This window comes from Leucoraja erinacea, chromosome 23 (assembly GCF_028641065.1).
Source record: "Leucoraja erinacea ecotype New England chromosome 23, Leri_hhj_1, whole genome shotgun sequence".
Classification (NCBI taxonomy): Eukaryota; Metazoa; Chordata; class Chondrichthyes; order Rajiformes; family Rajidae; genus Leucoraja; species Leucoraja erinaceus.
This window is the reverse complement of record NC_073399.1, coordinates 12185116-12198212: the sequence shown is the minus strand read 5'-3', so window position 1 is coordinate 12198212 and position 13097 is coordinate 12185116. Positions and strand designations below refer to the sequence as shown.

The 13097-nt window shown below is 47.7% G+C and overlaps 1 protein-coding gene across 1 annotated transcript in view; it reads right to left on the bottom strand.

The window, feature by feature from the left end:
- Positions 1 to 13097, bottom strand: part of LOC129708248 (dual specificity mitogen-activated protein kinase kinase 6) — a 56599-nt gene that overhangs the window by 16806 nt on the left and 26696 nt on the right. The window contains exons 3-6 of the mRNA XM_055653891.1: positions 12781 to 12829; positions 8510 to 8623; positions 1972 to 2091; positions 894 to 1010 (exon numbers count right to left, since the gene is read on the bottom strand). Of these exons, the coding sequence (XP_055509866.1) occupies positions 894 to 1010; positions 1972 to 2091; positions 8510 to 8623; positions 12781 to 12829 (400 nt within the window). The remainder of the gene's footprint in view (positions 1 to 893; positions 1011 to 1971; positions 2092 to 8509; positions 8624 to 12780; positions 12830 to 13097) is intronic.

The following is a 13097-nucleotide window of genomic DNA, read 5'->3' as shown; positions in this document are numbered from 1 at the left end:
AGTATGTGTATACACATGCACACATACTCAATCTCAATAAATAACAAGTATAGTGCAATAATAATCATAGTCTGTTGTAGTTCAGAGCTTATTTGTTGTTATTTGTTTTCGTGTTTAATAGCCTGATGGCTGCAGGGAAGAAGCTGTTCCTGAATCTGGACGTTACAGTTTTCAGGCTCCTGTACCTTCTTCCCGATAGCAATGGTGAAATGAGTGTGTGGCCAGGATGGTGTGGGTCTTTGATGATGTTGGCTGCCTTTTTGAGGCAACGACTTCGATAGATCCCTTTGATGGGGGTGAGGTCACAGCCAGTGATGGACTGGTCAGTGGTCAAAACTTTTTGCAGTCTTTTCCGCTCCTGGACTGCGTTCAAGTTGCCGAACCAGGCCACGATGCAACCAGTCAGCATGCTCTCTACTGTGCACCTGTAGAAGTTCAGGAGAATCCTCTTTGACATGCCGAAGGCCTGTTCACAGAGTCATAGACTGATGCAGCGTGAAAACAGGCCGTTAGGCCTAACTTGCCCACGCCGGTCGTCATGCACCATCTACACCAGTCCCACCTGCACACGTTTGGCCCACATCCTTCTAAACCTTTCCTATCCATGTACCTGTCCATGTGTTTCTGAAACATTGTGATAGTACCTGCCTGAACTACCTCCTCCAGCAGCTCATTCTATACCCCTCCCACCATTTGTGTTAAAAAAGAAAACAAGGGCACTCTAAGATCGTCCAATCTCTCTGTAATTAGATACTTTTGTTGAGGGACGTCATCGCAAATGATGCCCCCCACGGCCAGGCACATTCGCCCAATCATTTCGGACATTCCACCAAAGGGGGGGCTTGTGGAAAAAAAGTCTCAGGAGGAGTTAATAACATTAGAAAGCAACTTACGGAAACTGCTATCTTTCCCAAGATGTCCTCAGGAATGGTCATGCCTCCTTCTATGACATCTTTGTAGAACTTGTCCAAGGAGGTGTCCATTAACTCCATGCATATCCACACATCACCCTGCGAGGACGGTGGCAAGCAAAAAAACAGAGTAAGTGCAGACCGCCCATCCCTTCCAGCTTGCCTTGTACCTTGTGGTCATTACATCCGTAGAGTCCGCCAGGGAATATACTGGAAGTTGGACAATTTTTACATTTATACCAAGCCAATTAACCTACAAACCTGTACGTCTTTGGAGTGTGGGAGGAAACCAAAGATCTCGGAGAAAACCCACGCAGATCACGGGGAGAACGTACAAACTCCGTGCAGACAGCGCCCGTGGTCGGGATCGAACCGGGGTCTCCGGCGCTGCATTTTGCTGTAAAGCAGCAACTCTACCGCTGCGCCACCGTGACCACTCATTAGGTGTGCATAAAATCACGAGAGGAATAGATCGGGTCGTCTCTTGCCCGACGTAGGTGAATCGAGGGTCAGAGGTCATAGGTTTAAGGTGAAGGGGAAAAGATTTCATAGGAATCTGAAGGTTAACTTTTTCCACACAAAGGATGGTGGGTGTATGGAACCAGCTGTCAGAGGAGGTAGTTGAGGCAGGGACTATCCCAACGTTTAAGAAACAGTTGGACAGGTACATGGATAAGACAGGTTTGAATATGGTGCAAATGCGGGCAGGTGGGACTAGTGTAGCTGGGACATGTTGGCCGGTGTGGGCAAGTTGGGCCGAAGGGCCTGTTTCCACACTGTATCACTGCAGGAAATAAAACAAATAATTTCATGGGGGTTTGGGCATCTTCTGGGGGTTGTCCACTCATCGGGTCTCAAGCGGATGAGGGTCTGCAAATTCTGTCCTCCTCGATGTCAAAACCTGACATTCATTCCGTGCAGGAGATATGGACGCAAAAAGCTGGAGGAACCCTGCAGGGTCAGGCCGCGCCCCTGGAGAAAAGGAACATGTGACGTTTCGGGCCGAGACCCTTCTTCGGGCTCAGAGTCGGTGGGAGGGGCAGTCTGATGATTTACCTACCTCTCGAAATAGTGCCCCATAGAAGGTGACGGTGAAGGGGCAGTCCACTGTACGCATGGAGATGTCAAGGTCCATCAGCAACCGCTTCTGCTCCTGGCTGTTCACTGTGGCACGGATCCTCTGCAAAAAGCCCAAGGAGGACGTTCAATGATTGGACGGTCCCTTTATTGTCACGTGTGCAGTAACGTGTCACGTGTCACGTGTACCACGGTGCAGCAAAGTTCTGTTTTTGTAACGGATCAGTAAGATAATGGCTGTGCTGATGTTGGGACTATCCCATCGTTTGAGAAACTGTTGGGCGGGTACATGGATAGGACAGGTTTGGAGGGTTATGGACCAAGCGCAGCCAAGTGGGACTAGGGTAGATGGGACATGTTGGCCGGTGTGGGCGAGTTGGGCCGAAGGGCCTGTATGACTCTATAAGTACAATCCCAGGTTAACTATCCCTGCCGATCCCCGTAGACCGTCAAGAGTGAGGGGGGGCTGTCAAGAGTGGGGGGGGGCTGTCAAGAGTGAGGGGGGTTTGTGACAAGAGTGGGGGGGGGCGGTCAAGAGTGAGGGGGGGCTGACGAGAGTGAGGGGGGGGGGGCTGTCAAGAGTGAGGGGGGGCTGACAAGAGTGAGGGGGGGCTGTCAAGAGTGAGGGGGGGCTGTCGAGAGTGAGGGGGAACTGTTGAGAGTGAGGGGGGCTGTCGAGAGTGAGTGGGGGGGCTGTCGAGAGTGAGTGGGGGGGCTGTCGAGAGTGTAGGTGGACAATCAACAGCAAGGAGAGCATAGGGGGGCCATCGACAGCAAGGAACACTGTAGTGAGCATATGGGGGGGGGCCATTGACAACATAGTGATCGGTCGAGTGCGTGGGGGCACTAGCGAGAGTGGAGGGGGATTGTCCAGTGCAAGGGGGACTGTCAAGAGCTTGGGGTTTGGTCGAGAGCTTGGGGCAATCAGCGAGGGCGCAGAGGGACCGTCAACAAGTGGAGCAATCAGATGGGACCTGGCCTCCACAATGTGACAATAGATACTTGTTCTCGGTGAAGGTCAAAAGACACCATTGGCCAACGTTAATTAATCGAGCATTGCGGAATGTTAAACAACGCTCAACTTCCTCACAATTATGGTCAATGACATTAGTTTTCACATTGAACAGTTAACACAGAATAAGGGGCTCAAGGCCTTTACATCTCAGCACACAAGGATACAGACGCACAGATATACACCAGCAAAGTCACATAACATGCATTGTTTACACTTGTAGAAGGTCGATTCCACACAAACAAACAATTGGAGTAAGGCGAATGTGGTGGAATGTGGTGTGAAATGTAGACTTTAGAGGCACAGCTTGGAAACAGGCCCTTCAGGCAGCTTACAACTCAGCGATATGAATATTGACCTCTCTAACTTCAAGTAACCCTTGCTTTCCCTCTCTCTCCATCCCTCCACCTTTTCTAGTTCTCCGACCAGTCTGACTGTCCCCGATTCAATTTTATCTCAGTTTGGTTTGTTGTCAATTTCTCCTCGCTAACAATGATCTAGTCTACATTTTTCTTGACCTCCGTCTCTGTTGGTCTCGTTTTCACACCTTACCCTTCCTTATCTCTGTGTCCCCCTTTCCTTCTCCCGCATGTTGTGTCTATCTTTGGAAGCAAGTCCAGCAAGGCGAGGGAGGGAAAAATTTCACAGAAACCTGAGGGGTAACTTTATATATTTTTTTACACAAAGGGTGGTGGGTGTATGGAACGAGCTGCCTGAGGAGGTATTTGGGGCTGGGACTATTGCAACGTTTAAGAAACATTTAGACAGGTACGTAAACAGGATAGGTTAGAGGGATATGGGCCAGGTGGGACTAGTGTAGCTGGGACATGTTGGCCAGTGTGGGCATGTTGGGCCATGCTACGACTCCATTAGGCAGGGACGGGGTAGTGATTGGGGATGATCAGCCATGATCAGATTGAATGGCGGTGCTGGCTCGAAGGGCCGAATGGCCTACTCCTGCATCCATTGTCTAATAAATACTTTATTGATCCCCTCAGGAAAATTCAGAACTAAGGTAGTCTTAATAGTCTATTGTCTATTAAGCAGAGTCTCTACCTGTCGCAAGGAGGCCAAAACAAGTGAAAGGCAGGGGGTGGATGAGAGTAATGTAACCGATGGTTGTATCTCCTTTAGCTCCGTCTGGGAGATATGAAAGGGATGTCACACAAATGATTTTGTCCTAAACGGGTCCGGCGTTGTTTTATTGAATTAATCTTTAAATGTCAAAAATGAAACCCTGGCCTTAGAAGTGGTAAAGCAGCGTGATACCAGGGCTCACGGAGTTAAACAAAGAGCACCAGTTGCAGACCTGTGGTGCCGGGTTATGCAGTCAAAATGTTTTAATATTGATCGGAGGATGGGAGAGGGGAGAGGTAGAGAAGCTGCTCCATCTAGTGGTGAAATCCAGATCTGCAGCTGGACACCATGGGAGTGAAATCAGGAGATAAGACACATAATGCTGGAGGAGTATCTCAGCGGGACAGGCAGCATCTCTGGAGAGATGGAATGGGTTGAGACCCTTCGTCAGACTGAAAGTCACGGGAAAGGAAAACGAGAGATATAGACAATGATGTAGAGAGATTGTAGAGTCGGAGAGCTGGAGGAATCACAGAGGGGGAGGAGCGAGAGAAAGTAGACACACCTTGAGGAGATTTCACAGTGGAGTGGACGAAATGTGTAGGAAGGAACTGCAGATGCTGGTTTAAACCAAAGATAGGCACAAAATGCTGGAGGAACAGCCAGACAGGCAGCATCGATCAGGAATAGCATTTACAGGCAGATTGGGTTCCATAATAATGTGTGCGTGTGTGTGTGTGTGTGTGTGTGTGTGTGTGTGTGTGTGTGTGTGTGTGTGTGTGTGTGTGTGTGTGTGTGTGTGTGTGTGTGTGTGTGTGTGTGTGTGTGTGTGTGTGTGTGTGTGTGTGTGTGTGTGTGTGTGTCCATCTGTGCATCTCTGCATCGGTGCGCCTGTGCGGAGTTTGCACGTTCTCCCCGTGACCGCGTGGGCTTCCGGTTTCTTCCCCCATCCCAAAGACGTGCGGGTTTGAAGTTTAATTGCCCCCTGAAATTTGCCCCTAATGTGCAGGGAGTGGATGCAAAAGGGGGATAACATAGAACTGGTTTCAATGGGTGATCGATGGTTGGCACGGACTCAGCAGGACGAAGGGCCAGTTTCCATGCTGTATCAATCAATCAATCAGATTTATTCATCACATACACAATATAGTGCAGTGAAATGAAGTTGCCAGCAGAGGTACAATCAAAAAAGAACACACAATACACAATAAAAATTCAACACAAACATCCACCACAGTATTCTTCACTGTGGTGGGAGGCACAAAGTACAGTTATTCCTTCTCCATTGTTCACCCATGGGTCGGGGCCATAAACCTCCGCAGTCGCCGCTGCGGACAGCCAGATGTACAGGCCCTCTCGTCTGGAATCAGTGCTTCCCTACCGGAGACCGCAGGAGGCTTCAGGATGCCAGGCGAGGGATCCCGCTCCGGATTCTAAGTCCACGCAGCGCCCGAGGCTAGAAGCTCCACAGACCCCTCCAAACCAAACCAAGCCAAACCAAACTAAACTAGTGCGTGAAATCAGCCTAAATAATTGTTTTTGGTGGCTTGCATCTTCGCCGTCGCTGAAACACTGTCTCCTCTGTGCTACTGATTTCTACAAATTCACAGCACCAGAGACCCGGGTTTGATCCCACCTACAAGTGCTGTTTGTGTGAAGTTTGTACGTTCCCTGTGACCTGCGTGGGATTTCTCCCAGATCTTCGATTTCCTCCCACACTCTAAAGACGTACTGGTTTGTAGGTTAATTGGCTTGGTGTAAATATAAAAACTGTCCCCGGCGAGTGTGTGTGGTCTGATCGCTGGTCAGTACGGACTCGGTGGGCCGAAGGGCCTGTTCCCACGTTGTGTCTCTAAACTAAGCTAAACACATGGTGTAAAGTGTAGATCTATTTCTAACATTACAGATTCTGGAAAATGTTGAGGGAAAAAATTCTACAAAAGAAAAGCATAATGAACTAAACTAAACTAAACTATATATGAGACCCCATCTAACCAGAGTGGTGGATTTATAACTGTCTTTTCATTTGAGGGACCATGCGTAATAGATAATGGAGACACAAGCAATTGCAGGTGCAGGAATCTTGAGCTAAACATAAAGTGCAGGAGTTACTCAGCGGGTCATGCAGCTGCTGAGGAGGGAACGGACGGGCGATGTTTCAGGTCAGGGCGCTTCTTCAGACTAGAGACGTGAAACATTAACTAACGTTTCAAGTTAAACGTTAATTCACATTAACTAAACATTAATTGCTAATTAATCCATAGTTAATTAACAATGAAATTAGTTAATTTAATATTAATTAAACATTAATGAGCGAAAGGTTAAAACATTTTTTTAAAAATTAATCAACGTTAAAAAAATGTTCATTAAACGTTAAGTAAACGTTAAAAGGCAATGTAACTTGTCTTTAGTGTGCAGGGAATGGGAATGTTGGATAACATGGAATGAGCAGGAAGGGTTGCTTGATGGTTGGAGTGGACTCAAGACGGCCAAAGGCCCGACTTCCATGCTGTGTCTCTAAACTAAACAAGCTGATCAAAGAAGCTTTGTGCACTTTGCAAAGAGAGGAGTTTGAAGACATTTTATGACAATAAAATAAATTTAAGCACCAAAGCTCAACTAACGTCATTTTTGGGGGAAGAAAAATGTGATCCAACTAGAGAGAAGGCTTTCCTTCCCCCATCTTTATATTAGCCGCTACAGTCAAAGGTTATCTGAAAACATTAGCTCGGTGACTGCATATCTGACATAATTTCCACACCGGCCAGCTATCTTAAATTAGAAGTGCAGACTGCAGCTTGACCCCCTTTGCAACAAGCTGGTTGTTTATTGAATTACCTCTGCCTGCTATAAATAACACTTTTATCAGCTGCCTCTTTTAAGACAAATTTGGGGAATGGAATGTGAAAAATTGGTCTTGTAATCACAGAGAGAGCGAGAGGGAGAGGGAGAGCGAGAGAGAGAGAGAGAGAGGAGAGAGAGAGAGGGGGAGGGAGGATTTGAATAAAAACACAGCAATTGGGAAAATATCAACTAAGTGTATCTGGGGTGAAGTGCAAACGGGCAGACAACAATCAGAAGGCAAACTTATTTCCGTATCAGATGGCAAGGAGATGACACTGTGATTAGCACTTGACCTGAGCAAACCCGTACAACACAGCTATCACTGCACAACCAAATCATTCTGGGTCAGGGGAACAGGCTGCTAGCGTTTGCTAAACATGCGTGACTCTGAAATACAATTCGCGTGTACAGCACATCACGTTCTCCTCTCTGCCCCAAGTACATGGTACCGGGAACAAGTTACAACCTCACACAAGGTCATTGCTGACGGTTTCTTTTAGTTTAGAGATACAGCGCGGAAACAGGCCCTTCCTCCCACCGAGTCCACGCCGACCAGCACCACCTTGCCACCACTGCTTTCTTTGGCAGTGGCGCAGGTTTTAGCTTCTTTAAATTGTCCCTAGTGTGTAGGATAGGACGGGTGTACGGGTAATCACAGGACAGCGTGGTCTCGATGGGCCGAAGGACTTGTTTCCTTGCTGTATCTCTAAACTAAAGCCGTCTACTTGTGCTGAGGATGGCAACAATTAGATCTGTAACAAAGCAAACAATTGTAAAGTCCACTCCCCACCCATGCTCTAGAATCTCCCCTCTAAACAGCCCCACCTATCTACCTCCTCCTGAAGCAATAAATAAACTAAACTACTGAATAGTGAAAGGTCTGAATAGAGTGGATGTGGAGAGGATGTTTCCACTAGTGGGAGAGTCTAGGAACAGAGGCCAGAGCCTCAGAGTAAAATGATGCACTGTCCCTGATTCTGGAGGTGTGAAAGGAGATGAGGAGGAATTTCTTTAGTCAGAGGGTGGTGGATCTGTGGAATTCATCGCCACAGAAGACCGAGAAGGCCAAGTCAATGGATATTTTTAAGACAGAGATTTACGGATTGTTGATTAGTGCGGGTGTCAGGGGTTATGGGGAGAAAGCAGGAGAATGGGGTTGAGAGGGAGAGATAGATCAGCCATGATTGAATGGCGGAGGAGACTTGATGGGCCGAATGGCGTAATTCTGCTCCTAGAATTATGAATGGGACCAACACCAGAACTTATGAAGGGAATAGCCAGGAACTGCAGATGCTGGCTTATTAAAAAAATCCACAAAGTGCTGGAGTACCTCAGCGGGTCAGACAACATCTCTGGAGAACATGGATAGACCATGTTTCGGGTTGGAACCCTTGTCCAGTCAGAAGAAGGGTTCCGACCTGAAACGTCACCTATCCATTTCCTCCAGAGATGCTGCCTGACCTGTCGAGTTACTCCAGCACTTTGTATTTTTTTTAGATCAACCATGATTGAATGGGGGAGGAGACTTGATGGGTCGAATGGCCTAATTCTTCACCTAGAATTCATGACCGTATAACAGTGGCCCTACCTTAACAGCCATCAGCGTGTCGCTGGGCGTATGCCGCATCTTCTCCACCACACCGTACGCGCCACGTCCCAGCTCCGACAGCGGCTCCAGGTCATCTGCTTTCACTTCAAAGTTCTAGGAAAACAAAGTTTAGTACAGTTTAGCTGAGACACAAAAAGCTGGAGTAACTCAGAGGAACAGGCAGCATCTCTGGAGGGTAAACAATGGGTGATGTTTCGTGTCTAGGCCTTGAGTTTAGGTTAGTTTAGAGATAGACCGTGGGAACAGGCCCTTCGGCCCACCGAGTCCACGCTGACCCATTCAATTTGGTCCACGTTATCCAACTCTCCACACACTAGGGGGCAATGTAGAGTGCACAAAAGCCACTTAACCTACAAAATTTATCACTGGTACACAAAAATGCTGGAGAAACTCAGTGGGTGCAGCAGCATCTATGGAACGAAGGAAATAGGCAAAGTTTCGGCCCAAAACGTTGCCTATTTCCTTCGCTCCATAGATGCTGTTGCACCTGCTGAGTTTCTCCAGCATTTTTGTGTACCTTCGATTTTCCAGCATCTGCTGTTCCTTTCTTAAAATAAATGATCACTGGCTTGGATGAAGTGGTAAGTTAGTCCCACTGACACGAGATGTGGCTCTCCCTTCGAGATACAGCGTCGAAACAGTTCATCAAGTCCGCGCTGACCACCGATCACTCCAAACACTAGGATTTACAATATTACCGATGCTAATTAGCCCACAAACCTGTACGTCGATGGAGTGTGGGAGGGAACTCGAGCACCGTGTGAAGTTTGCTCCACTAAGACCCGTGACCAAATTCACGGGCCACTGCTGCCACCTCTGGGCCAACCATCTCCACTGCAGGTGGAATAGTCAAGTCCATCATCGAAGCATTCCTGCCATTTCCACGTGCAAACAGAACATTCTTCTCACGACTGAGCTGCCTCTTTGAGTCATAGAATGATACAGCATGGAAACAGGCCCTTCCAGCCAACTTGCCCCATCTACACTTGTCTCGTCTGCCTGCGTTTGGCCCCTGTCCCTCTAAACCTGTCCTATCCACGTACCTGTCTAATTGCTTCTTAAGCGTTGCGATAGTACCTACCTCACCTACCTCCTCCGGCAGCTACTTTCATACACACACCACCCTTTGTATGTACAATGGTGGAGTTGTTGCCTTACAGCACGAGAGACCAGGGTTCGATCCTGACTACAGATGCTGCTGTCTTTTCTCCAGAGATGCTGTCTGACCCACTGAGTTACTCCATGATGGGCCTGAGTGGGTCCCACCGCAAATTGGAGCAGCACCTCATATTTCGCTTGGGTAATTTACACCCCAGTAGTTTGAACATTGGCTGGTCCAATTTCATGTAGTCCTAGCTTTCTCCCTCCTTCCCCTCCCCTTCCCAGCTCTCCCACAGCCTCCTATCTCCGCCTCTTCCTTTCTTCTTCTCGCCCCCACATCAGTTTGAAGAAGGGTCTTGACCCGAAATGGCACCCATTCCTTCGCTCCATAGATGATGCCTCACCCGCTGTGTTTCTTCAGCTTTTTATCTACCTTCGATGAGTTACCCTAGCCCTTTGGGCCTATCCAGTTTAAACCAGCCTCTGCAGTTCCTTCCTACACACTTGTAATCCTGAGGAATGGCCTCAGTTCGAAGCCCAACAAGGCAGCTCGGGAATATAGATTCAGATAACTAAATAAACGTAGTTATCTAAAATGTCAATAGTGGTAATTCTGGTAGAAAAAGTTAAAGGTGATCACAATGGGATTTTACAAAGAAGAACTTCCAATCCTAAAGGGTTTGTTGAAACAAGGAAATGCAGGTGCTGGTCTACCAAGGAAAGACACAAAATGCTGGAGTAACTGAGCAGGTCAGGCAGCATATCTGGAGAACGTGGATAGGAGACATAGAACGTAATTGTGAAGCCGGAGGAAGGAATGCAGGAAAAGGGGGAGGAGAAAAATAGGTGGGAGTCAAGGTGTGACACAGGGGAAGGGAGATGGGGAGAAAGAGGATCGAGGTGGAGACAGGAGAGAGGAAAGGGGAGGGTTGAAAAAAGTTACTTAAAATTGGAGAATTCAATGTTCATCTTTGGTCGTCTTGTTTTACCGTGGGCTATAGCGAGATGCCCCAAGCTTTTCTCAGCGTCTTTGTACCAATGTCGACATGGATTCTAACATGATTGATTCATTCATTGAAAGATACAACATGACTGAGGACGACTGAGTCCACGCCAACCATCGATCTTTCATTCACACTAGTCCTACCTCATCCCAATTTTACGATTGTTCGGCTAATTTGCAAGCAGAGGCCATTTAGTGTACATACCCGCACGTCTTTGGGACGTGGGAAGGAAATCAGAGCACCCGGGATAAACCCACACGGTCACAGGGGGAACGTGCAAACTCCACAGAGACAGCAGCCATCGTCAGGATTGAACTCTGGCACTGCGATGCAGCAACTCTACCGCTGCGCCAGCGTTCCGTCCCATTGTATCTCTAAACTAAACGGTGGCGCAGCAGTGGAATTGCTACCTCACAGCGCCAGGGTTCAATCCTGACTACGGGTGCTGGCTGTGCGGAGTTTTGTACGTTCTCCCCTTGACCTGCGTGGGTTTTCTCCATGATCTTCGGTTTCCTCCCACACTCCAAAGACTTACGGGCTTGTAGGTTAATTGGCCTGGGTTTGTATACTTGGTATAAGTGTAGATTTTCCTTAATGTGTGTAGTGTGGTGTCAATGTGCGGGGATTGCTGGTCGGTGCGGACTGTGTGGGCTAAAGGGCCTGTTTCCACGCTGTATCTGTGAAAAAAAATAATATATATATATATATATATAAATGGGCGCAAAGTATACACTGTTCGGGCAGTCAAGAACTATTCCAATTTCGACAGAGAATAGTGATGCATCGCCCTCCAGTGGTGAAAGCCTGCATAGCAACAGCAACACCTGCACAGGGTCCAGAAGAACAATAAATAACACTGTCACTTGAAAAGTTAAATTCCAGTCTCACAATGCAGGAGAACAAAATTCAGGATGTCAACCAGCCATAGTAAGATGCAGCACGGAAACAGACTCTTCACCCAACAGCTGTCCGCACGGAGTTTGTACGGTCTCCCTGAGACCTGCGTGGGTTTTTTTCCCGAGTGCACCGGTTTCCTCGTACGTTCCAAAGACGTGCAGGTTTGTAGGTTGTGTAGGATGCTGGTTTACACCAAGGAGAGACACAAATGCTGGAGTAATTCAGCAGGTCAGGCAGCATCTCTGGAGAAAAGGAATAGGTGACGGTTCATGTCGAGACGCTTCTTCAGACTGGAAGATGACTTCGGTCTGACCCGCTGAGTTATTCCAATAGATCCTGGTCTTAATAGATGGAGCTTTGCCACAGAAGGCTGTGGAGACCAAGTCAATGGATATGTTTAAGGCAGAGATAGATAGATTCAATAGACAATAGGTGCAGGAGTAGGCCATTCGGCTCTTCAAACAAAACACCACCATTCACTGTGATCATTCACAATCAGTACCCTGTTCCTGCCTTTTCCCCATATCCATTGACTCCGCTATCTTTAAGAGTATCTAACACTCTCTTGAAAGCATCCAGAGAATTAACCTCCACTGGCTTCTGAGGCAGAGAATTCCACAGATTCACAACTCTCTGGATGAAAAAGTTTTTCTTCATCTCCGTTCTAAATGGCCTACCCTTTATTCATAAATTGTGGCTACTGGTTCTGGACCCCCCCCCCCAACATCGGGAACATGTTTTCTGCCTCCAGCGTGTTCAATCCCTTAATAATAATCTTACGTTTCAAAAAGATATCCTCTCATCCTCCTAAATTCCAGTGTATACAAGCCCAGTCGCTCCATTCTATCAACATATGACAGTACCACCATCTCGGGAATTAACCTCGTGAACCTACACTGCACTCCCTCAATAGCAAGAATCCTTCCTCAAATTTGGAGACCAAAACTGCACACAATGCTCCAGGTGTGGTCTCGCTAGGGCCCTGTACAACTGCAGAAGGACCTCTTTGCTCCTATACTCAACTCCTCTTGTTATGAAGGCCAACATGCCATTCGCTTTCGTCACTGCCTGCTGTACCTGCATGCTTAATCATTCTTGATTAGTACAGGCGTCAGGGGTTATGGGTAGAAGGCAGCAGAATGGGTTTGAGAGGGAAAGATAGGTCAGCCATGATTGAATGGTAGAGTAGACTTGATGGGCCGAATGGCCTTATTCTACTCCAATAATTAAGAGCAGATTGGGTCTTACCTTTTCACCGATGGCGATGCAGGCCTTTGAGTCCAGGTCCCTGGGAGGGCTGCAGAGAGAATAAACAAAATGGTTTCAGCTACAGTGTTTCCCTAATCACTAACAAGATCAATTTAAAGAACGGTGGGCGGCACGTTAGCGCGTAGAGTTGCTGCCTCACAGCGCCAGAGGCCCGGATTTGATCCTGACCTTTTGCACATTCTCCCTGTGACTACGTGGGTTTCCTCCGGGTGCTCAGTCTGAAGAAGGGTTTCAGCCCGAAACGTTGCCTATTTCCTTTGCTCCATAGATGCTGCCTCACCCGCTGAGTTTCTCCA